At 55.8% G+C, this 27,857-nt stretch overlaps 1 protein-coding gene across 8 annotated transcripts in view; it reads right to left on the reverse strand.

Moving 5' to 3' along the window:
- SH3PXD2A (SH3 and PX domains 2A) overlaps nucleotides 1-27,857 on the reverse strand; it is a 249,553-nt gene that overhangs the window by 11,144 nt on the left and 210,552 nt on the right. For 6 of the 8 annotated variants that reach the window (XM_086377592.1, XM_086377590.1, XM_086377594.1 and 3 more), the window contains 6 exons: nucleotides 17,098-17,211; nucleotides 13,374-13,457; nucleotides 8,255-8,372; nucleotides 4,031-4,368; nucleotides 3,015-3,064; nucleotides 322-441 (listed from right to left, as the gene is read on the reverse strand). In XM_086377592.1, coding sequence (XP_086233718.1) covers nucleotides 322-441; nucleotides 3,015-3,064; nucleotides 4,031-4,368; nucleotides 8,255-8,372; nucleotides 13,374-13,457; nucleotides 17,098-17,211 — 824 coding nt within the window. The remainder of the gene's footprint in view (nucleotides 1-321; nucleotides 442-3,014; nucleotides 3,065-4,030; nucleotides 4,369-8,254; nucleotides 8,373-13,373; nucleotides 13,458-17,097; nucleotides 17,212-27,857) is intronic. The other 2 variants (XM_086377593.1, XM_086377598.1) reach the window with 1 other exon arrangement.

The raw sequence follows: 27,857 nt of genomic DNA on the forward strand, positions 1-27,857 counted from the left end.
GTTTAAGTCACTCTCCTCCAAAGTCATTCGACTCCAGAAGCCCTTTGTTTCAAGGCGTCTCCGTCACAGGCTCCTGTGATGAGCTTTGGGAAATGCTGGTGTGAGGGGAGCTGGGTGGAGACATGAGCTGTGGGTTCTAGTCCTGGCTGTGACACAGGCTTTAGGCGAATTCTCAGCCTTGCGGGTCCTGTTTCTGCACCTTTCCTGCCCACCCCTCAGGAATGTTTCCCCCCTGCCCCTACCCCCAGACATAAATGGGAAACACGGGAGGTCTCTGACCAGCATGAGTTATAACACTTAGCCTCATAGGCCAAGGCTCACCTCTGCCTTCTGTCCACCTCGAAAGCTGATCCCATCTGAAATGCATGACTGAAATTCAGCAATCGTGTAGTACTCCACCTCAACAGAAGGGGGCTCTGGCGGCTTCGGCAGCTGGAATCCCTGAGGCAGAGAAGGGCTCAGTGAGCAAGACCCACCTGATCAGAACGGTAACAGAGGTGAGTGTGGCACTTACAGCAGCTGGACAGCAGGTGACCTGAGGATTATCAATTACCTGAGTCTCAGGGTGTCTCCTTAAGAGACCATTCTCCTGCCCAGGCTCTCTAAGAATACCCAGGATTCAGTTGCAACTTGTTGGAGCTATGAAAATGACCCTCTAGTAAATCTCCACTCATATCTTCGGAATCCAGTTTTCAGGTCCCAAAGTGAACGTTAAAAAACAAAGAAACTGTTGTAACAAAGCCCTACACACTGCCCCCCGGGAGATGAAAGTCACATCCTTGAGTCTCAGGTGAAGGTCCACTGGGGTGACACCTCGCTACAGAGGTGTGGGGTGGGTGTCAGGGACTGTGGGGCTGGTGAGACAGCCCTTGGGTCAGTCATCATGATGGTGTCAATGGTCAGGCAAGCATGGAATAAAGCTCAGGATCACTTGCTCTGGGGTGGGGTGATCATGCTGGGCAGCCTAAATGCTTCCTAGATGCTGGCATGTTGATACCTAAGCCTGACATGCAGAGAAATTTAGAATGTGGCCCCAGCCCATGACCTGTGAGCCTCAATCATTCGTTTTACAAATGTTTGTTTTGTGTCTGCTGGGTGTCAGCCTCTGTTCCAAGGCACCAGGCAACCAAGAATGAACGAGCAGGACAACCCTCTTGACCTTGCGGAGAGGACATTCCAGCTTTGGCTGGTCTCATCTCTGACGAACGAGGACCTGGTGTCTCCCTATCACTTCCAGTATGTCCTGGGATCATACAAAGAGGTTAAAATAAAAAAGGTATATGTATTTGGGAGGCTAGTGTTGGGGAAGCAGCTTTTGAGGACAACCTCAAATGACCCTGCCTTGCAGATGGATACATGTGGGCTCCAAACCCAGGTCAGCAGTTCATCAGCTGTGTGACCCTGAGAAAGGCCCTTGACCTCTCTGAGCCTCAGCTTTCTCATCTGTAAACTGGAACTAATAACAGCATCAGGAGAGAATGAAAACTTCTGGTCTAGCCAGGGGCACAGGAAACACTCTATAAATACAAGCCAAAGTTGAACACCATCCTGAAACACCATCCTATTCCTCTTAACCTGCCTTGTCCTTCAAGGCTCAGCATGTTCTATTCCTACCAGTCACTGCGGAACTGTCTCAGGTCAGAGTGAGTGAAGGGTGGGGGAGGATGGTTTTGAGGGATTGGATATGATCCGGTCAACTTTCCCTGCCCTGGTGCCTGGCCCTGCTGTTGTGAGCATATGCATATGTGGCCCTGGTCCCAGCCCAGCGTGACCCCCAGCCTGGTGGGAGTCAGCCAGACCTCGCTGGAAAGAGCAGATCTGCCTCTATGGGCTCTGCTCTTGGTAGGTGTGGAAGGAATCACCCCATTCTTGCCAAAATCAAGTCTGCCTGAAAATAGTCAGTGGGGCTGAGAGAGATGGGAGAAGGGGAGCCAGGGGCAGGGGGAAACAAGACAGAAGGTCCACTGGGGCTGGTGGCCAGGGCCAGCACGGTCCCATCTCCAGGGCCCATACCTTCAAGGTCCTGTTTACAGAAGGGCCACCATTCCAGCGACTGCTGCTATCCCCCTCCCCAGGGCTTAGGTCACTGATCACAGTAAATCTTGCCGCTAAGCCCTGACATGACTGTGGAAGCCTTGTCCCCCAGCACACAGAGCTGACAGAGGACATGAAAAGCTGATGACCAGCCTTCTACACACACCACCTCATCCCATCCTCATAACAGCCCTAAGGGATGAGTGGCATGGTCCCCCTCTCTTATAAATAAGGAAACTGAGGCCCATGGCAGGTGAGCAACCTGCCCAGGGGCTCACTGCTCCTAAATGTCAGAAGTGGAGCGTGAATCCATGCCTGGCAAAGCCCCACTCTTTCCACTGCATCCCGCGGCCCCGGATGACATTTTTCGGTTCTAGGGCTCTCTGCCTGCCACCTCTCACCCCAAGCCCCAGCACCCTGAGAGCCTGCCGGCCTCCCTGACAGTCTGGGTGCCAGAAAACCCCACCCACACAGCAGTGCTGAGCCTCTTTGAGCTTCAGCCTATCCAGTCCCTGCCATTTGCTACCCTCCCACTGAGGCTACTCACTGATCTATCCTCTGCCCTCCCAGGCTCTGGCCTCCATCGCATCCGTCGGGCACTTCCAAGCAAGGAAGGCAAAGCTGAATGGCTTCCAGGCTCGCATGGAGAGCAGCCCTATTTCCAGCCTCTGGCAATGCCCTGGCTGGACACTCTCGCCAGCCAGTCTAAATGTTTATGTCTGCCAATGCCGTGGCCAGGGTGGATTTATTTAACTTTGGAGAGTGCAGTGCCTTTTCGATTAAAAACTGTCCAGCTAGGCCCAAGGAAGGCTGGGATCCCCTGGCTTTCCTCCCTGCCCCCAACCCCACAGAGCTGGAAGCCCCAGCATGGCCCTGGGAAAGCTCTGGACCAATAGGCTCTGCATGGAGATAGTCAACTACTGGAGGCTACGAGAGTGCACCCAGAAAGGGAACAAGAAAGACAAACTGAACACACATACCAGGCTGGACTCTCTGCGAGGAGGAGGCCTTGTCCTCAGGTTCGGGGAGCCTAGAAGAGGAAACAGGGCTTCAGAAATCCCAGCCAGGCAACAGTGCCTTCCCTGCCTTCTCTGGGCACGACCTCCTGATCCTGGAAGTCCCTGCTTCTGTCCCACGTTTATGGGGAAATTGTGCCCTCGGTCACCATAGACAGCACAGTTGGGCTTCTTCTGTGGGAAGTCAGATCTTTAAGCTTCCTTAGCTGTGTTTCAAGGGGATCTGTGAACCCTCTAAAACGATGCACACATTTCAAAATGTATGGACACAGGGGCATTTTTTTTCAGGGGAAAGGGTAGATAGCATGATCAGATTTTCAAAGTTAGGAGAAGAGACCATGTCTATCCACCAAATCTTTAGAAGCTAGCACAGTGCGAGACAAGAGGAAATGCCCCCAAAACCCTTCCCAAGTGACTGCTCAGAAGGTTTCAGGCATAGAACTAATTTAAACAAGTTCAGAACTAAACTGAAAAACAGCTTTCCTCCAGATTTTAAGAATGGCTGGACACAAACAGAAGCTGGCCTCATAATACAGAACAGTTTAACCCTCAACCACAGGCATCCCAGCCCCAGAGATGCCAGAGATTTGGAGGGGCCAGAAGCTGGGTTTCTCCTGTACGAAAGGAGGAGATTCTGGAAGAACACTGCTTGAAAGAGCTTGTGGAGGGAGGTACTCCCTCTAAGTGTCTCAGATTTCCGGTAGCTGGAGGAAGGCAACAGGAAGAAGGGGTAAGGCTCAGCACGATGCTCTGTCAGCTCTCATTCACAGAGCAGGCTTGTGTTGAGGGCCCCATTTCACAGTTGGAAGGAACTGACTTGTCCACATGTGATCAGCACAAGACAAGCTGGCACAGCGAGCCTGGGGTCAGGGGAGAATAATCTGGGGGTCATGCACACCCACCTTGGGCTTGCCCTATACCTCATGCCCCTTCTCTAAAGAGCGGCATGGTGAGGACCTGGGGGTCCGAGAGGCTCTTACTGATCTGGGCCCTCTGAGGGGCAATCCTGGCCACGGCTGGGGAGCCCTGGGCCAGCTTGGAGACGGTCCTCTCGGGGATGCCCAGCGCGCTGCCATTGGAGGCGTTGCAGAGGATGGGCAGGCTGATCTCCTTCTTGGTGATGGGGGGCTCCGGGCCCTCGCCTTCGGCCGGGGGAGTCTCCTTGTCCCCGGACGCCTTCTTGTTCAGCAAGTTGCTGATCTCCATGATGTTCCCAATGATCTCCACTGGGCCTGCCAGATTCTTCTTCCGTGCTGGCAGCTCGTCCTTGGCTTTCTTCAGGTAGGATGCTGGCGCCCAGCCCTCTTTGCCCAGGTATCTGCAGGGAGGAGAGGGACCTGGCATCAAGGGGGAGCCCTGGCCAGACCCCAGGCTCTATCTGGCCTTGCCTGGCTGAGCTTTCTCTACTGCACCTGCAAGACACTTGGCAAAGCCACTACTCTGGAGAGAACTGAACGAGGGCCAGTGGAACGATGCCTAGAACACCCTTTCTTCCTCTCTGTCTCCTAGGTCTTTGCCTGATCCCTCTTGGTGTGGGCCCTCATGGTCTGCAAAGTCAGGCAAACATGGGACCTTGACATGAGAAGATTCTTCAGATTGTGGGTTGCCTAAAAGGTAGATTTTACCATGACCTGCTGCCTCACGGCAGCAGAGGGCAATTCTAGAGATAAGAAAGGAGAAGGTGGGGACTTCCCTGGTGGTCCAGTGGGTAAGACTCCACACTCCCAGTGCAGGAGGCCCTGGTTCAATCCCTGGTCAGGGAACAATATCCCAATGCCACAACTAAGTGTTTGCATGCTGCAACTGAGACCTGGTGCAGCCAAATAAATACATAAATAAAAATAAATATTAAAAAAAATAAGAAATGAGAAAGCGAAGCTCCAATACTTTGGCCATCTGATGCAAAGAGCTGACTCACTGGAAAAGACCCTGATGCTGGGAAGAATTGAAGGCAGTCCATGGGTTTTCAAATAGTTGGACACAACTTTGTGACTGAACACACACACACAGAGTTAAATGCCCAGTTGGAGAGGAAAGTATGATCAGAGAGGTGAAGTGGCAGCACAGGGGACAGTCGTGAAACCTGAGTTCTGGTCTATGGTACTTAGGAACACGATCCTCTCCTGGAGCTCAATTTTTTTTTTTTTCTCTTCTGCAAGAGGCTGGGATAGAGTAGCTGCAAACATTTATTCAGAAGGACAGACATAGTGAGACCAACTGGGAAGATGTGTATAAAGAGTGCCCAAGTAGGGAACGCATCCACTGTAGGAGGAGCAGACAGATCAAGTTCACAGAGCAAGTCCACGAACAGACCAGTGCTCATGGGGACAACTCAGAGGACTCGGGGGAGGACGGGTTACTCAGTGAGTGATCTGGGGACGACTGATGATCCATCAGGAAAATCCAGTGAGACTCTGGCCTTACAACTGTGTAGCAATATTAAAAATGCAAGTTGTGAGTATCTCCTTAATCTTGGGGGTTGAGAAAATCCTTCTAAGTGGAACTCCAAAAGCAGAAACTATAAATGAAAAGCCTAAATAAAGCACATGACTGGATAAAATTAAAGCCTTCGTATGGCAAAGCAAAAACAAAATGAAACAAAACAAAACGAAAACAAAACCCCAAACCCATAAACAAGAGCAAAAGGAAATGACAGGGCCGACTTAATTTTAGGGGATTTGCTGACTTCTGAAAATAAGCTTTTCCCTTTTTCCCTCATGGTGTTGAGCTTCTACCCAAACCCACTGGGAGCTTACTTCCTGGTCCAGCAATTGCTGGCCAATGCCCCAGAGTCTGGGGTGCAATGTCCCTGCCTGCTCCCTGGGACATCTGGCTGTCTGGAATGGCTCCTCCATGCCAGATGTCTGACAACAGCACCCCCCACCCCCCACCGCCTGCCTCCCTGATCAGGCCTGGTTCTTGGGGGCTAATTAGGTAGGAGAAAAGGGAATGCGGAAGTTCAAGATTCTAACATGTTTGAGCTTTGCTGGAAAGCTCAGGTAGGAGGTGGCTTCTTACATTCACTCACATGAATGTGCGGGCAGACTGACCCAGGCTTGTCTGTCTGGCTCCGTTTTGGGGCTTGGAAGGCACATATCAGTGAATAAATGGATGGAAGTCAGAGAGCTGGCAGACAGAAGCACAGTCTCAGGGGTAGATGGAAGCAACTAGCAAAGGTGCCTAGTTTTACGTATACCAACAACCAAGGCTCAGGAAAGCAAAGTGAGTAGCAGAGGGTAACACCGTGAGCAGCTGGCAGCATCCTGCCCAGAACTGGGCGCCCTTCATCTAGGAAGATGATGAACCTCTGGCCACTGCGAGCACCCTGTGTGGAGAGGAGGGGCTGGGTCTCCTGGGGTGATGGGCAGGGCTGCTCACTGTTCAGAGGGCTCCTGTTCCAAACCCCAATGTGCTCATTTGGTGCTACATGGATAAAATTAGATTCCAGACGGGAGATGCGAGGGAATCAGGAGCGGCTGTGTGTGCTTGGGTCCAACTTTGCTCACATCTGCTTTCCAGCTCTGGAGCACGGAATGACTCCAGAGGGAAGCGAACTGGAAAAGGAGGATGGGGAGAGAGGGGGAAGAGAGGGAGAGAGAGGGGGAGGGAGAGAGAGAGAGAGAGAGAGAGAGAGAGAGAGAGAGAGAGAGAGAGAGAGAGTGTGTGTGTGTGTGTGTGTGTGTGTGTGTGTGTGTGTGGTGGGGGGCGTGGAGAAGAAAGACAGGAAGTAAGGATCAACACAGAGCCTGGGATGCTGGGAAATGGCATATTTAAGGGGGTGTTGGCAACCTTCTTAAGGTGGAAACTTTCAGCAGGGTTTTCTCAGTTGAAGCTCCCACTGGCTGAATGGCCATGCCATAGGGACAACAGTTGACTAGATGAACCAACTCAGTGATTTCATTGGTCATTTTAGAAAACTAAGAAAAAACCCCAGCAGCCTTGTAGATAACCTCTGGGTGGATGATTTAGGTTCGCAGCCTGCTAGAATGTTCCCTGGCCTTCCCATGCAGGCTTGTGGCAGCTGGATTGTGGGCTTGGCACTAGTTTCCACTGTCCAGGCACACAGTCCTGAACCACCTAACGGGACAGAAATGGGCACCTCAGCCCCAGGACTGGTATGCACAGGGTGGAGGGGCAGAGGCGGCTATGTCCTGGCAGGTCACACTAAGGTTCAGGTGGCCAGCGATCTTCACCTCACCCGTCAGCACAGACCCCTCTTAACACTGCATGGTGCGCCATGTTACAAGCAACTGTCCTGTGAGTACCCCCACCACCTGGGCTACCTACGCCCTCGGTGGGAGAAGGCTCTCACAGCACCCTGCCCACAGAGGGTATGGGGTTCCCAGGTGTGGTGAGGTGGTCCTCATAGCCCACAACAGGGACTACTGGACATCAGGGTTACAGGCAGAGAAGAGAAACTGGGTAAAGTCATCACAGCTGAACTGCTTCTAAAGAACCCAAAAACATTTCCTGGGAGTAATCCCCTTAGCTGGCCTGGGCAGAGGGGCCTGGAGGGCAGGACCTGGTAGGAAGACGTGAGTGAAGCCTACAGGGTTGAGCCTTCTTCCCCGAGCGTCAGGAAGCTCCCCACTCCCCTTCTCACACCCCCAGATGGGCTTCTCAGCTGGGAAGCAGGATGAGGCCCAAGGAGAGGGAAGGGCAGAGCAAGAGGCCTCTGAAGCAGGCCTGGGCTCAGGCCTCATTTCCGCCCCAGCTCTCTCAACTATGGAGCCAGCCCTGCCGAGTGGAGCAGCTGGGGCCAGAGCTTGTGTCTGGGGACCCTGGTGCTGAGCCGTGGGCAGCAGGGGCCGCCCGCTGAGACTTCAGCAAGGCCTGTGGACGCCGGCATTCCAGGTGGCCCAGGCTGCAGAGCACGCCGGGCAGCCAAGGCCGGACACAGAAAACCAAGTTCAGATGTGCTGGAGCCTCTTGGCAGATGCCCAGGAAGGTATTGCACCACAGCCTGCAAGCCGAGCCGGGGCCCCTGCGCCCTGCTGGCCGTGGCTCGACTCTGCTTTACGTGTCCCATTTATGTGTCCCGGGAGGGAATCTGCAAGACGAGCCTCTCTGTCAGAGCGGTTCAGCTGTGTGGAGCTGAAGCAGACAGGCCGGGCCATGGGCGCCCAGCTTCGGTCAGGGTCTGCCTGCCAGCTGCTGCCCAGGACCGGCCTGGGGGCACCTCACTCCTCTGCTGCGGTTCCTACCTGATGTACCACCAGCCCTCCAAATTCTTCCGGATCACCTCCACGGTGACTCCCTTCTCAAAGCCAATCTCGTCCTTGCTTTGGCTGGCGTAAGGCTGCACGGTGACGTACTTCTCCTCTGCGGGTTGTGGGTGAAGCAACAAAGCACGATTATTTGCGGACAGGGTACAGGTCCTTTTCCCCATCTCCCTTTCTTCCCTGGCCTGGCCTCACTTAGTTGGTGCCTGGAGTGTGCTGGGTCAGCCTCTGGCTTTTCCAGGAAAGGGAGGAGAAGGGACCCAGCCTCACAGCTGCACCCTCAGGCGGCCCTGCAAGACCCAGGCCACACAGAGCTGGCTCTCCCAGCCTCCCAGTCCCATAATTTCAGCCAGGGTGCAGGGGCCTGGAGTCCTCAGGGCCCCCCAAAATCCCTGGACTAAAGCCAGGGCCACGAGGAATCTGGCCCTCATGGGGCCTGAGTTAGGGAGTCTGAGAACAAACCTGGATGTCCCCTCAATGTCCAGAGGCCCCTCAGCAAGCCTTCTCCTTCCTGAACATGCCATCCATGCCCCAGGCCTGCTCTCCCAGCCCTTTTCCAGCCGTAAACTCGTCCTCTGTCCAGCCTTCCCACAGCTCCAGAGGCGCCTCAGTCCCCCTTATGACTCAGCTGATCACCCGATCCCATCATTTCCCCAAGGGGACCCCATGGGCATGCTTATGCGTCTGGTTAAGGGTCCCGTGGCCACACGAGCAGTGGCCACACTGAGAGCAGCACGGTCAGGCAGGAGCCCCGAGCTGGCTAAGATGACCTCAGCACTTGGCGGAACCCCACTTGGAGCTGCCTGTCCTGGGCTCCCCGTAGCACTGCACCCCCTGCTTGGGGCTCCCCAGGAACTGGGAGAGGGGCTGAGGTGGAAGCTGAGGTGGAGCATGACGGGTAGGTGTGGGGAGGCTGGGCAATTCACATCTTCCTGGATTCCCTTGGGCCTCTCTCCTGGCAGGGACCCTATGCCTCCGAAGTCCTCGCTCAGGCTTCCAAGGAGGTGCTGGGGACAGGGAGACCCACCGCTGACGGGGCACAGACACCCTGCCTCCAGGGGGAGAGCCTCCCTAGAGGAAGGGCTGGGGAGGGAACACGCAGCCCCACCCTCGCCCTCACCAGAGAGAGAGAGAGTGGCAGAGACAGACAAGGACACCGACCCGCAGAATACCCTTTGGGAGGCTCACCCTGAACCTGTGCTGTCCTCTCAAACCTGGATTCTCCCTGGGGGCTGAGAGTGCCTGGCACACAGGAGGTGCTCCAAAGGGACTATGGAGTACACCGAGGAGGAAACTGGTGGGCCGAGCTGGGGCAGGATACTGGCACAGAGAGGCTGGCTCTGAGACGGCTGCCCCTCAGCCCCTCAGCTGGACCGTGACGGGCGGCCTGCTCAAGCTCTGGCAGCAGTGGGGGAGGGGGCAGCTGCCACCCTAACCCCTGGCTCAGGGGGGGTCATCTGTTCATTCTGCCCTAGATTACTGGGGTCCTGTCTGCAGCCCTGTGCTGGTGGAGACAGCAGCTCCCTTTGGGGTGGAGGCAGCTGTCCTGCCCAGCTGCAAGGACAGAGCTGGCAGGCCACTGGGCGAATCTGAAAGGCTGACAAGGGGCCAGAGGTAGGCGATGCCCGCCCCCCTCAAGGAGCCTCCATAGGCCTGCGTGCTCTATTCAACTGCAAGCGTTTCTCAGCATCGACTCACTCCTGGAAGCTTTCAGATTCCAATCCAGCCGTGCTGGGGAGAGCCGCCAAGACTGCCTGAGAACCTGGTCCGGCCAGATTCTGACTTGGGCTTTGAGAAGTTCCATGTTGTACAGTCCAGGCCCCTGCACTCCCACCCATTCCTGGTCTTGCTCCATTTTCCAGTGGGACACCGTAAATCCTGGCTCAGGCGGTGGGATCCAGGGTCCTGAGGTTGGGGGTGAGCCGAGGCCTGGCCTCCACATTTTGCCTTTGCTCAGTCGGGCTATTTTTAAAAGGCTGTGGTTCACGCAGGAAGCCATCATTACAGTTTCCCTAGGCAAAGCTGCTTTTGCAGAGAAAAATTACAGCTCTTCTCTTGGGCAGATGAGAGGAGCCCTGCCCTGCTGCACGGCAGAGGTCAGGCCGACACTGTATCGTGGGGGGCCAGGCTTCAGCACCAGCCCCCCCAGCCTGTGTGCTGAGGACAGAGCTCTGAGGGCCAGGTCAGAGTCCTGCTTTCTCCTGCCGCTCCTGGGGTGGGCAGTCCAGGGATATCGGTGTTACCCAGGGAAGCTGAGCTGCTCCTGCACAAAACCCTCTTCATGGTGGCCCTGCGGCTAACGTGAACACAGAGAGTTTATGCTCTGGGAACACATGGGAGTTTATGCTCCTGGAAGAGACCTGGCTGCCTCAGGGGCTTGTCCTGCCCCGTCACTAGAGGTTCCAGGAGGTGAGAATGCGGAGCCCTGATCCCAGGCAGGGCAACTCTGCCAACTGGTCTGTACGGGGGCTCTGTTTTCTGTCACATCTGGCTTGGATGATGAAAGTGTGGGCTACACCTCCGAGTGGACACATGGCCCACGATCTCAGTTCTTTTCTCCCAGATTTCCCTGAGGCAGAGCAGCGCCGGTCCCTCCACTAAACAGGGGCCACAAATCCCACCTCAGGAGGCCAGAGAGGAGGATGCCCAGACTGATAGAAATGACCTGGGCCTGGGGGGGATGCAGATTGGGGTGCGACTGAGTCACTTGCATTGGTTGGGATCTCTAGAAAAGAAGTCCCTTAGGAATCAAGTTGAGAGAAGGGGTCCGGGAGTTCTGGGGGGCACCTCTGGGCTTCTTGGAAGTGCCGAGGCTGCGGTCACTCTGATATGCCATCAAAGGTTGGTTGCCATCTCACCCCAGGGAGGGCTGGCCAGGCCGCCCACGGGGTGGGTGGGTGGGAGGTGGACAGGCCTGTTCTGGTTTTGGAGGCAGGGGCTGGAGAGCCTTGCAGTTTCCAAACCACAGACGCCTCCTCCTTCCAAACACTTTCCCCTCCGTCAGCAGTCTCCCTGGCTCCCCTCCCAGCCCCCACAACTTACTCAACCCCGCTGCAAGAGGCCTTTTGATTCCAAAGGCCTGGTTGGCTGCGGGACTCAGGGAGAGGAGGCCCCGGGGAAGCACTGCTTTTCTCTTGTCTAGTTAGGTACAGCCCACTGCCTGCTCCCCACTCAGCAGTTCGGCTGTTAGCAGCGAAGCTTCTCCAGCCAACTTTCTGCGTTTTCCTTGGCTGCCTGACTTAACTTAGCCCTAATTTAACTTAGGGCAAAGACCGGGAAATGATGTTGTTTAGGTCTTTCATTTAAGAGAGACAAGTCATGGGCCTGTTTTGCTTGCATATTTGCATATGTACGGGTGGTCACAGAATGAATGCATTCAATTGGGTATTTGTGTCCACTTACATCATCGTATGTTTATAATGGTGACTACGCTGCGGACATACTTGTGATATAAGTTATGATATGTGAGTGCATATGCACCATATGTGTACTTGTGAGGTAGCTGCAGAGGAGTGCCCATGACGTGGTAGTGTGGATAATGCATTTGTGACTGTAAAAATAGTGCAGCTGTGGAAGGGTCTACACGAGGCTGCCTGAATGTGCATCTGTGAGCAGCCGTGTGCAGGGCACTGCAGGTATGCAGGTGTGTAGGGGCTGGACGGGCAGTGTGCTGAGGCCCTCAGGGTGGTGTGCTGGTGGTCGTGCTTCACCGACTGCAGTGTCCGTGAGTCCATGTGGTTGTGGAGACAGAGGTGTGCTTGGGGTTCAGTGTGTGTTGGTGTTTGGAGCGGACACAGAAGGGGATGGGGGAAGGTAAAAACCTTCCTCCCTGCACTTCTGCCAGGCCAGTGTCCCACTGTCCTTTGCTGCTGAGGCTCAGGGCTGTGTCGCAGCCTGGCCCCCCACCTTCCTCCCTCTAGGGTGCCTTTGTTTCACATCCAGCCTGTTCTTTCTGCTTCAGTGACTTGGCCCCCTGCCCTGCGCCAGCACCCAGGGTCCAACCCGTGCTCCGCCCTCAGGACAAGCTGGGCTCCTCGCGGTCAGTGCTCTGGCCTGATGCGGAGCCAGCCCCAGTTGAGTTCAGGCTTGTTGCTGCTTGGGGCAGACACCAAAACCGAGTCTCACAGTCACTCAGAAACAAGCGTTAGGGGTGGAGTGTGAGACCTGGGGCATCCCTGCTTTTCTGGAAAAGCCAGTGCTCGTGACACACCCTCCTAGCTGCGCCATCATTGTTTGGAACACGCCCTCCCCTCCCCTCGAGGCAGGAGACATGGGCCACCCACTGGCCTCAGGGCTCTGGAGATGTTTAGAGGTTTGTTCAGAGGCCCACCCCTAATTTCCCTACCTCCCAAACTCCTGGTTTTCGGAAAGGCCCTAGATTGGGAAACGTCTGGGCTCTCAGTCAGCCTTTGTGGCAGGCCAGGGGCCTCTCTGGAATCATCTTGATAAGGCTAAGTCCCATTGGCCAGGCCTGGGGTGCTAGAGCCCCTGACTGGACCTGCCCCACCCTTAGAGCTGGCGGGGGCTGTGCGCTTGGACCCACAGGGTTTAGACTTTGGTCCCTTCCAGTTTCCCTGGAACTGTAGGAGGTGGGAACGGCTCCGCCTCCTTCCTCGTCTGTCCCTAAACCACTGCGGGAACGGCTCCGCCTCCTTCCTCGTCTGTCCCTAAACCACTGCCAGGTCGGCTTCGGCCGAGGAAACCCCTCCTTAGAGGAAGGAAGCAGGGAACAGCTCGGGGTGAAGGCAGGGACCAGGCAGAGACTCAGACCCACTCAGTTCTCTTATTCTGCGGTTTCAGGACCAACATGCCCCTTCTCAGAGTCCAGCTCCCCCACGATCCTGTATAAGTCCCATGACCCTGCCCCCAGGATGCTGGCCAAAGCCAGAGCCATCCCCAGTGTCACCCCGATTCCCAAGCAGCCTCTGCACCCTCCCAGGCCCCTCCCCGCCAGCTAGAGTAGGTGAGAGGACAGTCCGGCTGGTGAATCTAGGTGAGGAGGCCACGGGGCAGAGAGGAGCAGAGCCCAGAAAGGAGGAGGAGCGTTAGTGAGAGAGAGAGGCAGCAGCTGGGGGTGAGCAGAAGCTAGCTCCACGGTCACCTCGGCTGTGCTGCCTGTTGACCATCCCGCCCAGCGTCCACCGGCGATCCAGGCGCCGCAGGTGGGCCTTGCGTCTCTTGGACACTGGTGTGGGAGATGGCGATGGAGCACGCGGCCGACGGGCACCGGCGGAGAGAATGCAGATGAGGATGAGATGGGATGGGGGGAAGGGGCGGAGGGAGGGGAGGTGCACACCCCTAGGTCTCCACATACCCAGACCAAGCCCCAGGGGCACAGACAGGGCTATATGGGCGAAGAACTGACCGGTGACATCGTTGGCAGGGGGCAAATAACTCAACCCAAGCCAAACTGTTTGGTTATGCTCCTCAGCCTGGGAGGGGCTAAGACTTTAGAATCCCAGCACCTGAGACAGGAAGAGGCTCCATGGCTCCAGCCCAGTGCAAGGATGACCCTCGGAGGCAGCCCCAGAGGAAAACGTGCCTCCCACGATCCCTGGGCATTGATGGCTCCCAGGAGCATATGCCCCGCCTCTACCAGAGCTCACATCAGTCTCCCATCCCCACCCACTCACTCAGCAAGTCCTGCTTGTGAACCTGCCACCGTGAGCCAGGCACCGCATGCAGAAGGATAAATGTGCCCAGGAGGAGACTTGGGGTCCCTTCCCTGGGGGACTTGCAATTCTCACCATCCTGGTTTGGATTTGTCTTTGCGTTTTCAGTAATCCCCAGTGGATCAAATCTGCTGAGGGCTAAGTCTCCATATCTCTGCATCCCCAGGGCTCAGCAGAGGCCTGACCCCCTCTGAAATGTTGCTGAGTGAAGCACAACACAGGAGGAGGCCACAGGCCTGGGTATGTTCCTGCCCCACATGCTGCCCACTGAATTCCAGACAGTGGGGGACCTGCCTCCCAGCTGCTCACTGCTCCACACCCCTCCTATCCACACAGGTCCTCTGGCTGCTGTGGACCAGCTCGGCATGCCCCCTTGCCTTCCTAGGGGACACCAGGTGGGTCAACTCCCCCCCTCCCAACCCCAGGCACTGCAGGAGGAGGGAGCCAGGCTGCCCAGGTCTGGGGGAGGAAGGCTGGCAGCTAAGAATCAAACTGTCCAGACACACCCCAGCCACACCCCATCCAGGCCACCTGGGAAGTACTCGTTTTTCCAGAGGCGGGAGAGTAGCCTGTTTGACCTGCTTCCTGGAAGTGGGAGGCCTGAGGGATGGATTCAGTCCAGGCCGCACCGCCCGCTTACTATGTCACCATGGCAGGCTGCCAGCCCTCTGTAAGCCTCTGTTTCCTCATCTGTCTTTGGGGTGGACACCATCTGCCCCGGTGTGAAGTGAGACAAGGACTGAGTGGGCTCCATGGAAGAGAGATGAGGTCCTACGTGAGGTCACACTGGGAAGAACCCGAACAGCTGACCTCCCGGGGTGTCCACCTGGTTTCTCTGTGGGAAGAGGAGCTTCCCTCAGCTAATGCCCAGCCTTGGGCCACCTTAGCAATAAGTAATATTTACCCAGTTTAAACCAGGTGCCAAGACCATCTCACAAAGGCCCCAGGTAGTCAGCACTCTGCCCATTCTAGAAATGGGAGGCCAGAGGCACAAGCAAGGAACGTGAGCTGTTAGGGAAGCTCTGATGGGATGAAAGGGTCCGATTTCTATCTGCAGGACTCAGGGGATCTATAATGGGGTGGGAACAGGGCTAGGGCAGAGATGGCCTGAGAAGGGACCAGGGTGGTGGGACCAGCGTAGAGACTGGTAGACACAGCACAACTGCTGGGCCTAGGGCTGGGGGACTGAGCCTTGAGCCCTTCTGTAGAGCTGGGGGTAGATGCCCACAGTGTGATGATGGAATTCACAGCTGCCCAAATGTTGCCGGGGTACTGGCACACAGATCCTATCAGAGCGTGCAGAAGAACCTATTATCAGAAGGTTCGCCTTGAGCATACATGTGTGCACATACACACACACACACACACACACACACACACACACACGTCCTCTGAATGCGGAACCTACACTGGCTGCCTGGTTCTTACTCCATCGAGGTCAGACGTCTTTACAACCCGCTACTGCTTGTTCTGTGAAAAGCACCCAATCTCTCTTCAAACCAGCTTGGCAGCAGTGCCCACGCAACCTCTCAGGCTCCTTCCTGCCCACTTGTGTCCTGGTCCTCCAGCATCTCCCAACGTCTGGCTCTCTTGCCATCACCTTTTCAGGAGGGGCTCCAATTCCATACACACTCTCTCCTAGAATTGCTCATAAGCAAAATGCATCACAGAGAGGCGTTCATGGTGGGAAGACCATCAGCAGGGAAGGCTGACCAGGGGCTCAGGCCTTATAAGGACAAACGTGTATCTAGATTCCCTGAAGCCTCAGCTACTGCACCGGGAAAATGGAGGTGGTGCCAGAACCCTCCCTACCCTGGTCCCCAGTTAAAAGTAACAGGGCAGAAACCTAGGAGTGAGTGAGGCCTCAGGTCACTCTAGGGATGGTTACTTCCGAAAAGCCCTGGGGTGACCCCCAGGATGCGGAACTGGATAGGAGGTGAGTCTGAGTGACTGCGGACAAAACAGAGCAGATCCAACTCAGGGGTTGTGACCCTGCACCGCTGCAGTGATGAGATGGAGGACAGGCTCAGCCCCAGGGCTCGGGGAGCAGCCAGGAGGGACAAGCAGCCGGACTGAACATGACGGCCCTGCCCGACGGGGCCAGGAACCTGTCACAAGGCAGACATGCACTGCAGGGGCTGTGGCACTGATCAAGGGACCGAAACGCAGCGTTTACAGGGGAGGAAGGGCAGGGCTCCAACTGCCCGGTAATCGACATTCGGGGGAAGGATGAATAAGGAGCTGGCGCTGGGCGGGCTGCTTATTTTGGCTTGGGCAGTGTGGAGTGGGGGTGGGGAGGGGCAGGCTTGGAGGTGGCCTGAGCCCTGGGCGGCGGGCATCCATCCCCCTGGCTCTCAGAGGTGCCCAACTGGACGATCCTCACTGACCATTAGGGCAAGCATTCCTGCTGCCAGAACAAGGGAGGTTTGGAAGTCACCAGGAGCAGGCAGACTTGCTGGGCTCTGGCAGCCTGCTCTGGGGAATACCCAAGTCCACTGGACAGGCTGAGCAGGCCAGTGCTGGCTGCGGGGAAGGGGCAGGCTCTTGGAAATGCAACGGAGAAAACCCCAGAAAAACCTCTTAAGGCCAGAACTAATCAGGGAGGTTGATGGTGCAAGGGTTGAAGCCACCCCTGGGTTCCGGCAACACAGAGAAACGACTCCCCCACCTGCCCACCATGTCTGTACCCTGGGCTGGGCTAATAGGTGCCTGAAGGCGAGGCCTCCGAGCAGACTGTGAACAGCAGAAGTGCCGTGCACACAGCCCCTTTGGGGTCGTCCCTGCCACAGAGAGCACAGTGCGGGATGGGGGAGGCAAAGGTGGATCTCGGTAGGGGCCCCCAGAGGAATCTAGGGCTTCTGGGGGGAGAGGGGGCTGTAGGGGATGAGCCCTGTTATCCCTAGTTTCTGACCCAAAGTTGTCAAAACCTGAGACCCAGACCCTAGGAGAATCTCCAATCTAGTTTGAGTCCCATCCAGGACCAGAGAGGACTGACCTGGATAGGAGGTGAGCTTGTGGGCTGGCCCCAGGGAGATGGGCCCCAGGGAAAGTAGGGGAACCATGATCCAGTCTTTTTAGAGTTTCTGATGGTCTTAGGGAGAAGGGTGGGAAAGCTGTATCACCACCCTGCCCCTTGAACCTGCAGGCCCTTACCTTCTCCAGTCTTGGAGGTGTTGATATCTGAGTCGTCCCGAGTACCATTCTGGGCCTCCAGGTAGGTGGCAGGGACCCAGCCCTGCTCCTCAGAGGTGCTCACGAACCACCAGCCTGCGGCAGGAACAAGAGAGAGTGCAGCCATGACAGTCAGCGGATGGCTGAGGTGGGGAGGGGGCCAGGACAAGGAGGAAGGAGCAGAGGAGGGCAGAGCACAGAGCCACACGGCCCCGGGCCCCAGCAAATGCCTGGCCCACATCCAGCCTCCTGGAGCCCAGGTTCCTGGCTGAGGAAGGACAGACCAACACAGTCCCTGAGAAGAGGGGGCCTGATGGACCGCAACCCACCCACACAAACGTGTGATACATCTGAAAATGAAATGGACACAGTGATATGCCCAACACACGAAAGTCACCTTGCGGGAAAGGCCAAGGGGGCTCCAGCCAAACACAGAGACCACGTAGGGTCTTTCAAGCCCACTAGGACCACCAGTGTGGCCTGGAGCTTGACCATTTTCTCTGGTTTAACGATACCTGGCAGTAAAAAGGCCTCACGAAAACATTCACGGTCATTGCTCCCACTTGCAGGTCAGTGGTAATTTCACATCGGTGCTACTCACAGCTGCCTTCAGTGTGTTGACAACTCCATCACAGTAAGTGGGCACTGCACCCTCGAGTGACCCTCGACGGTCATGGCCAAGTGAGAGCAGTACATTCACTTTCTCTCCCAATTGTTGGCTCATTCATTCATCATTCAGACAAAAGCTGAGCCAAATACTCCAAACTCTGAAGCTGTGGCACTCCACTGTCTTTCATTCCTTCCTAGGAGGTACTTTTCACAGGAGCCTATCTCTGCTCGCCTCCCATTCTGATTCTTCCCTGCCTCCAAAGCCATCTGGCACCGACGCTCTTTTCTGTCTGTGACAGAGCTCACTCACCATTTCCAAATCTGGACTGCAACCTTTCAAGAGACTCCAGGGCTCCTCCCTAGGCAGCACACTGAGGCCCCATCACTGCCCACAGCAGTGAGCGGCTACCCAAGGAAGGGGCACATGGGGACCTCCAGGCTCTCCCAGCTGGGCTTAGCACTGGGAGGTGGAGAAGGCTGCCTGGGGGCTGCTATGACAACAGTGGAGAGGGGCAGAGGACAACAGTCCCACCCCTGCACAGGACCTCACACCCAGGGTCATCACTTAGGTCTTCAACTTCCAGTGCTCCGGGTCACAGGGCTGGGATAGCACACATCCTGTGGTCTAGTCTTGAAGGCCCACTGCACCCTACCCTTTCCAAGAAATTCCACAACACTCTGCACGCAGCTCTGCAAAGCTTATGATCCGCCATGACATCTGTATGATACTGTAACATCGGATACAGTCCTTGTTCGTCTGTCCACACCTACAGAATGTCCAGCACAGAGAGTGGACCCCAAGTAGAACTCGGGACCCTGGGTGATTAGGATGTCCATGGAGGTCATCAGTTGTACCGAATGGACCACTCTGGTGGGGGATGTTGACGACAGGGCAAGCTGCTTGCGTGTGGGGGGACAGATGTATATGGGACCCCTCCCACTCAATTTTCCTTGACTTAAACTGCTCTAAAAACAAAAACAAAGTCTTAAGGAAAAGAAAAAGTTTCAGACAAGGGTTTGGACTTCTGAGGCCCAGCCCTTAGCTGGGTCACTGCCCCAGGGGACTCAGGGTGGAAGCCTTCATTCTCTCTGTGCCAGATTCAGGTCAATTCCCGCGCCCCTCACCCAAGGGGGATGGGTGTGGGCCATGTGCACACTCCGGGCCTACCCACCCGGGCAGCACTGCCATCCTCCCTAGAGCCTTGGCCATAACCGCGTGGCTGCTCAGGAGGCTGTGGCTGAGAGACCCCAAAGCAGCCAGAAGGCATGGACTTGCAGGGGTCTCTGCCTGGGGTGGCTTCTCCCCTTCTCTCAGGCTGTGGGGGAACTTTCAGGAACCCCGACTGTTCCTGCCAATAGGCCCCAAGCCCAGTGTTCTTTCCCAGAGTCTGACTGGACGTCACAAAACTGCCCACCTCACAGACGTTCCCACCCTACGGCTCTGCCTCCTTGACCACAGGAGTGAGCGTGTCTGGCCACTGTGTTCCGACGGGCCTGTCACCTCCCCAGACACTGTAACGGTTCACGGGCTTCTCCTGGAATGGACATGGGTGCACTGGCGACCTGAACTCTAAGTCCCACATTAACCAGGAATTGCAGGGGTGTGGGGAAGAGACGTCCTGAGAGTTAAGTCAATAAAGCCAAATCGGGCAATGGAGAAAGTCAGTCCCGATGACCATCACTTGACCCTGGGGCACAGAGTTGCTAAAGCTAGGCTGCCCTCATTACAGTGAGCCAGTGACCTTCCTGTGCTGTTCAAATGGGCCAGAGAGGGTTTCACACACGCACTTAGTCAGCAGGGTTCAAAACAGAAGGTCTGCCATCACGACTCAAGTTTGGAGAACAAAACCCAAGTCCGTTGGGCACCTGCCACCACAGACCTCATTGGGGAAGGATGGAGACCTCCGAGTCACTCTTGGTAAGCAGTCCTTCCCCAACCAAACTCCCCCTCACAGGATTAACCTCCAAGAGCCCAGAAAAACAGTCATCACAGTCCCCAACCTGGAGTCATTTGGGGAGGGTCTGGAAGGCTGAGGCTCTCATATGCCTGTCCAGGTCCAACAGCAAAAGTTCACAGGCTGTGGTCACCACACCCTCTAGACCCCGTCAAACTGTGTCCAGGGAGATGAAAGACCAGTTCCAGCCCCCAGAACCAAGCCAAGTCCCAGAAGGCCAAGGTAGTGCCCTGAAGGCCTAGCCTCAAAGGGAAGCCCTTCTTCCCAGAAGAGGACTTCCCAGGATGGGCTCAGGGATCTTACGGTCATCAGACAGAACAGGGAATGTGTCTGGAAGAACAGAAGAGCTTGGATACATGTGTCTCCTTGAGGATTTTCTCAGATCTCTCCACCCAGCCCCTCCCAGTCTCTTCCTCTATACCAAGCTGTGTCCATTGCCCACTCCACCCACTAAAACAACCTACTTGCTATCTCAGTGGCAGCATAGTCCCTCCTTTTCGAGCCCACGGCTTCCCAGGAAAGCAAGGAACTTGGCAGTCTCCTGGATGGCTGGGCTGACTGTCTTCTAAGCCTTCTCTCTATTTCGGGACTCTGGGCCCCAAAGGCATCCTCAGCAGAGGTGAAGGAGGCAAGCTCTTCCACGGGCACCGGGAGGACTTGTGGGGGTTCCTCCATCAGTCTCATCTGAGTTTGTCTGTGTTCTCGCCTGTGAGTCTTCAAGCCTGCTGACCTCCTGGCGTCCTCTCTCCCAACCTCCCCCCATGGCAATTTCCAGACCAAAGCCCAGTGTGGACTTTTCTCATTGACTCCAAGGGCTTTACAGTCCCAGAATTTAGGGTTCTTCTCTGCTGGTGGCATCATTTCCCCTCCCGCCCAACTTCACCCTTCGAGAACCTTCCATGTACTTTCTGCTCCCTCCCTTCCCCCAGGAGCCTGGGATCTGGGTTGGAGGGATGGATCTGGACTTGTCTGTGTGGAGTGTCTTCCCAGGGCAGGGCCTGCCTCCTACCTCTGCCTGGCATAAGCCTGGCACTCAGGGCAAGCCGGGCAGGGATTTGCTGAGGGGCTGAGCATGTGGCTGAGGCGCCCAGTGGGCAGGAAGGCGTGATGGTCTGTGCCTCACACTGCTGGGTGCCCCTGGGATGTGCCAGCGCTGTCTCTCTGAGTCCTTTCGACCTCAAAACCTCTGCTGTATGCTAGGTTTCTGTGGAGCCTGGGCACACCACTGGCAGACTGTGATCATCTCACCCCAGGGCAGCAACTTGGAGTCCTATCGCCTGCTGCACCCCAGGACGTGGGGCTGAGACTCTCCTCTTCCTCACAGCTCCGAGGTCCTGCCAACCTTACCTGGGAATACTCCAGCCCTGACACATGCAGAGCTGGGCTGTGTGGCTCTGAGTCCCAGGTCCCTCCTGCAGCAGGCCCTGCAGAGAAGAGCCTGCCACTGGACAGGCTCAGCCACTGCCCACGAAGCAGAGATGGACAGGCTGTCACCACCCAGGCAGGTGTTGACTGAACATGGGTGGGGGTGCCCACCCAGCTCCACGCAGACCCCCCGGGAGCCCTGGCACGAGTCACACAGTTGGGCCTGTGGGGGTGGCTCCTTGGGCCTGCGCCTACCAATGGCTGCTGGCAGGCCTCTCCCAGACGCCAGCAGCTGCAACCCGGGCCCCTGACCAAAGTCACTGTGTCTTCACCATGGAGCAGTTAGAGCCTGAGCCACCCTGGGTGAGCCCAGCTGGCCAAGATGGCTCAGGCGTCAGCCAGCCCGCAGGCATCCCCGGCTCCCCTCTAGTGCACACCGTGTTCTTGCTCCTGCAGAGGCGCACAGTGGCAGGCAGGCTGTGTCCACATACACATGCATGGGTGGGTACCTGTGTGCATGGAACAGAGGTGCGTCTGTACATGTATCACGCGATGATGACAGCCAGGTGCTGAGAAGAGCACGCCGTGTCAGGAGCTAACATTACACACGTCACTTGATTTCATCTTCAAGGACCCTGTGAAATAACTTACCGTCGTCACTATCCCCACTTTACAGATGTGGAAACTGAGGCAGAAGAAATCACAACCAGAAGGAGGCAGAGTTGGGCTCAAAACCAGGCGCTCCAGCTTCAGGACCCACATTCTCACCACCGCAGAAGCGGGCCAGGCGCACCTCTGTGCCACGCACAAGGGCAGCAGTGACCCCTTGACGACGAGTGTCCCCGAACACAGAAGCTTTACACATGTCCGCCTGTGAGTCTGTCCACATCGCTGAGTGTGTGCTTTCTGTGCATACACCATGAGCAGAGTCTCAGGTTTGAGTGTCTATGTCTACATGTGAGGACCCTCTGGGGATAGAGGGTAATAACTGGGAGTCTGGAGTCAGAAAGACTCAAATTCAGCTGGAGTGCCTTGTACTGAGATGCTCCCCAGTTGGGGCAAGGGAGGACTGCTATGTCCATCGACTCTTTTGAATGGGAAACTGCGAACTGATGTCCAGGAGCCTGAGAGAGGAGCACTCAGATGCTGGATGTTCAGGAGAAGCCCCCAGGCTGGGGCAGTCCCTTCTGGGGTCCCCGGGCTGGGATAATCAACCATCTGGAAGAATCTAGAACTGCCCAAGCCCCCAAGCCTCACCCTGGCCTCTCCTTCTGTGAGGGCCACATATCTACAGTGCCAGAGAAGAAAGGACTTCAGCCAGGCTGGCCTACAGGCCAGGACCCAGCCCTCTGCAGGAGGCAAAGGCCCAGAGAGAACAACAATGTCACCTGTTACAGCAGCCGACCTGCTCGATAGGACTCACTGAAGCCCACTTCACCATGGCCAGGAGTGGAGGGTGAGAGAAAGCAGAGCCTGGCAGGCCTGGCCAGCACCTCCAGCTCAGGGTGGGGCAGGGAGACCCTCAGCCCATGTAGGAGAAAGCTCAGGTCCAGAAGTCAGTCTCTCTCTCTGTCCAGGCTAAGCATAATCATTAGCTGTTTGGTCACTTTCAAAGCCCTTTCAAACGGACTCTAATTGAGGCTTCCTAGGGGTGGCACTGGGGGAGGGGTGGAATGGTGGGGGGCAAGAAACTTATGAGTCGACAGATTCTCTCTCTCATGAAACACACACACACACACACACACACACACACACACACATACATGAGTCAGAGATGCAGACAGACAGACAGAAGGGATGGGAGGACCTGGGTGATGGGTGAGGGACGGGGGCTTCAGCCTCTCTAGAAGGGACCTGAGCCTGGCCAAGGGGCGGCAGGAAGTGGCGGGCACCCCCAGGCCACTGCTGTCCCCAGGGTGACCAGGCCACAATGGTCTCCTTAATGAGAGTGGATAATGAGCTCATTAGGGCCAGAGGAGGCCAGCTGCACACAATTAAGACATTAATAAAGCCTTCTGAGGTCACTCACAGATCAGCCTGGGACAAAACAGCTGCTGGGGGCAGGGGACCCTGCTCCCTTCCTCTCCCTCTGAAACTCCCGCATGTCCTTCAAGGTTCGGTCCCCTATGAGGTCTCCCCACCCTTCCCGTCCTGCTCACCCCAGGACTCAGTCCACAGGCACCTCTTATAGTCCCTCTTCTAAGACAGACCTCAGTTTGAATCCTGGCTTCACCTTGTGCTCACTGGTGACCAGGAACAGGTCTGACCTCCTTGGGCCTTATCACACCAGGGCAGTACGAGCTGCCCAGAGGGATGCCTGGCATCCTGTGGTGCCCTTGGTGTATTGGGAACACGTGGTGCCCTCAACAACCAGCCTTTACTGAGGCCTTGTATGTGCCAGGCCTTGTTCCAGGCACGGGGATGCTGCAGAGAACAACCGCACTCAGGATGCAGGCTCTCCTTCCCCATCTGCCCCTGAATGGCACCCAGGATGGGTGCAAACACAACCTGCGCACTGGTGCTGTGGCCAGCGAGGGGGCTTGGCTGCCTCCCATCCGCCCTGGGTGCCCACTTGGAGGGTAGCGGGCAAGATGAGACAGGTGGGGCAGACTTTGGAACACAGGAGCTTTTAGGTGCCCTCTGAGCCTTGCCCTTCCCTTCCCTCCAGGTCCTTCACATGGTCTAACCCACAGCTGGCATCTGTGGAGTGCTGCTCATGCCAGGCCTTCTTGGAGGGTTTCCGCATCCATGGCAGGAAGGAGGTGATGGAGCTGGCAGCAGAGGCAGAGTCCAGGCCTCGCACACCTGCCTCTGCTCTCTGTGTACAGCCTCAGGCTCTGGCCCCCTCGTGAGACCGAAATGTCCGGACACTCTCCTATTCTTTCCTTGGAGCGGTTTGGAGAAGAGAAGGAGGAATTTGGGGCTACTTGGTGGTAGATGGAGGGAGATGCTGAGGAGGAAAGGGGCTGAAGGAGGCCTGGCCAGGCACATTTCACCAGCCCTGCCCATCTGGCCACACTACAACTGGCATGAGGCTGAGACCCAAGGGACCACTTCTGCCCTGATGCCCTTCCCATGACCTTGGGGCAGATCTGAGCCTTCTGCCTGAGAGCAAGCAGAGACGTGGGAAATGCAGGCCGTCCATGGCATGCTGTGCCTTTAAGAACAACGAAAGGCAGCCACCCTGGGCCAGGCCTCCCCTGGTCAGAAGGCTCTGTCACTGCGGCCTGTTGCCAAGACACACTCCAGCTCTCAGCACGTGGCCTCCGCGGTCCAAAGCAAACAGGAACGGTGGGGGCCCTCCCCCGGCTGGTCCCTCCCAGGGTACCCCCCAGCCCCTGCCTTCCTACCTGACCTGCTCTTCTCGTCCCACCTCTGACACCCACCCCCCTCTCTGTTGCCTATGGCCTCCCCCTCCCCCAGAGGGGGCTCTCAGGCCACGAGGGCCCCAGAACCTTCCCTGGGCGCCTGAGGCCTGAATTCCAAGACCATTAGCACAGGCTGCTACGTCACTGTTTGGAAGGCTCTGTGGAGTCTGTGGCAAGAAGACAGCGAGAGCTGGGCCACTGCCACCCCGCCCCCAACCCTGCTCCAGCCTGCCCACCCCACTGGATGGGCCCAAAAGCCCAGCGCTGGGTCCGGGCAGGCCAGGGGGTGCGCTCTAAAATGATGGCTAGAGAAGAACCACGGCTCGAAGCAAGGGCTCTAGAGTGAGGTTGCCTGGGTTCAGATCCCAGCTCCGCTGTTTACTAGCAATCACCTCAATTTCCTCATCTGTAAAATGGATCTACAGTACACTTACATCTCACTGTGTTGGTGGATGAATAAATCTATGAAAAGCATTCAGCACAGTGCCGGGTGCCTAGCAAGATGCATTGAAGAGCTATTACTAAAGCTTAAGTAGACACTATGGTGAATTTTAAAGAACCGAGACCTCAAGGATTGGTGTCATGGTGGGCAGGGAGGCAGGTGGTCTCAGGTGTCTGGAGTCTCATGGAAAGAGAGCCTTTTGGTGTCACTGTCGTTTGGCCTCAACCTCAGAAAGTCGCTACTGAAGGTCTCGTTCTGTGCTTGGCATGGGTTGGGGACAGGGAGGGGGACCCAGGCTGCCCCATGCCATAGATACAGTGCTGGCTGATGCACATTTGAAGAAACTGTAGATACCAGAGATGAAACTGAGTAGTCAGGAAGAACACTTGGAACACAGGAGGCCTGAACTGAACCTCAGATTAAGTCTGGAGGGAAGGAGAGGGGGGAAGATGGAAACCTGGTGGAAGGAACAGGACAGGCAGGCGATGCGCGTCCACGTGGCCCTCATCAGTAATATTCACCATGCTTCATGGTGGGAATTCTTCCAGACAACAGGGCAGGGGGCAATCGCCTTCAACATCTCTGTCCTCCATCCACTCATGGAGCACTGCTGTGTGAGCCGTGGCCAGAGGTTCCTGAACAGAAGGTGGCTCAGGAGGACAGGAGATGCAAAAAGGCAGTTTTCTAATATGATTATGAACAATGCAGATGGTGGGTGAGACATGGCTCCGCAGGGTAAGTGAGGCATTCAGATGGAGGGAGGGCGGCGGCGAGAAAAACAGAGGAGGAGGGTGTGGACCTCTCAGAACCAGCATGGAAAGGTTCAAGTCTCACAGGTGGACCCCTGAAAGAGGGCTCAGGACAGCAAAAGGGTTATTTCCCCTGCTGCTCCAGGCAAGAGGTGGAATAAGAAAGAAGAGGTTTTGAGAGACTGAGCAAGGGTGCAGACCTCGGGGCTCTCTGGGGAAGAGGGTAAGAGCACGTGTCCGAGGCTCAGCCCCATATGGAGATGGAGACGGCATAGACAGCTGCCCTCTGTGAGCTCTCAGCTGGCCGTGAACCTTCCAGGCCACCGTAAGCAACCTGGGAAGCCACGGAGGTGGGAGCAAGGCCAGAGGACACAGAGTCAGCCATGATCTCAACACTCATAGCAGAAGACAGATTCCAGAGTAGAGGCGACCTCAACGAAGGGAAATCTGGGTTCCCTGAGGGGTGGTTGGAGAGCAGTTCTGGGCATGACCAAGGCAGCACTGAGCAGAAACAACAGGAAAGATGGGGCCGAGACCACATGGGATTCTGATCAGATGTGAATGCTGGCCTGAGGGTCTGGGAAACGTCAGAGCTGAGCCACCCAGACCTTGGGGCTCTCATGGTCCTGCTGGGGGCTGCAGGGCTGCAGTAGTAGATCACAGCTGATAGTGACCACAGAGGTTACATCCAGAGAGGATCTGACGGCTTACTGGTTACACCCACTGGGAACCTGTGCCATTGGATGTTTTAATCAGTCATAGTATGAAGACAGAAGCTGTGTTGGCTGCACCGTCTCATTTAGTAAAAGTGGTGCCAGGATCAGGAGCCAAAACAGATCTCAACAGATGGTAATGACAGGTCAAATCTGACAAGATGAAAAGTATTATAGTAAGTGGAGAGACGAAAGGCCATGGCTTAGAACAACGGTCTTATAACTCGCTATCTAAACTTTCTGGAGTACATGGGGGCATTATTCATCATTATACCAAATATTAGGTGCCAACTGGGAGTGTCTCGGGCACTTGGGTTGTATGGGTCACCCTACTTAGCAGCGAGGACGAGGAGGGTCCTGGCGTTTGGAATAGGGTAGAGAGTGCGCCTGTGAAATCCTAGGCTGCACTAGGGTTAGGAAGCACCTGGACTGGGTGACTTCCCAGATGCCTGGTTTACAAGGAGCAGTCCAGGATTGGTCCTCAGGCCTGACTCCTGGCGCAGCATCCCCTCGGCTCAGTTTAAAAATGACTCTTTGTCGCTCCCTTTGCAGAAGGAGGCCAACGCCGCCTGCTTTTTCCATTAGGTCCCCTAAATCTCCGTCTGACAGATGAACCAGGAAAGCAGCCCTTTCATCTGCTTCTCCTCCATTCTGTCGGTCTCCACCAAGTGGACCCAGCTCTCAGGAGAGTCATGGGCGTGGCTTCCCCCCTCTTGCCATGCCCCGAGGAGGGGGCTAACAGGCAGATTTCTGCCTCTGTCTCTAGGTAGCTCTCCCTCACCCTCTCAGAGCCCACCCAGCTGACAGAGCTTTCTGGCACAAGATCTCATCTGAGGTCTTTGCCAGGAGAGAGTGACTTTGGATCAGCATTTCTCAAACCTCAGATATTTCCACACCACTGGCTGACTTTGGCCATATCTTAGAACTACGTATACTGTGGTTCACATAGTAAATATATATTTAAAGCAGTTCCCCCCTCTTTTTTTAACTTCAAGAAAATAATTTGTTTAGGAAACTTCAGATTGCCACCATGAATAAACAATGAGGACCACTGGTCCCAACCATGAAATTACAGAGAACAAAACAAGAGAGTAAATTTGAGCTGTTGCTATGACTGAAGAGGCCACATCTAGAGACTGCTTCCTTTTTGTTACAGAAGGAGGTTTGTGAGAGAGAGTCAGAGTTGACCATCGAGCGGAGGTAAATCAGGCTTGTCAGAGAAACAGAACAAGATGGGTTTTTTTTTCGCATGTGTTGTGGCACATACTGCCTCTCTGTGTCGTCTAAAGGCATTCCATGTGCCATGGTGTTGTGTGGGTGACATTTCCAAGAAAAAGACTGTGGGCTAGAATGATACTTGGCCATCCAAATCGGCTGGCGAAAGGCAGTGACGTGTCCTCACTAGTGAGATGAGGACAGTAAGTAGCATGGACTTCCCAGGGTTGTGCTGGGGAATCAGAAAGAAAGGAATAGGGGCCACCTAGCAATGCGTCTGCCGTGTGTATGCGGATATCCAGCTTGGAGGAAAAAGCTGAGGGAAC

Source organism: Bos grunniens, chromosome 26 (genome assembly GCF_055505025.1).
Source record: "Bos grunniens cultivar Pamir isolate PY7600 chromosome 26, Bosgru_T2T1.0, whole genome shotgun sequence".
Classification (NCBI taxonomy): Eukaryota; Metazoa; Chordata; class Mammalia; order Artiodactyla; family Bovidae; genus Bos; species Bos grunniens.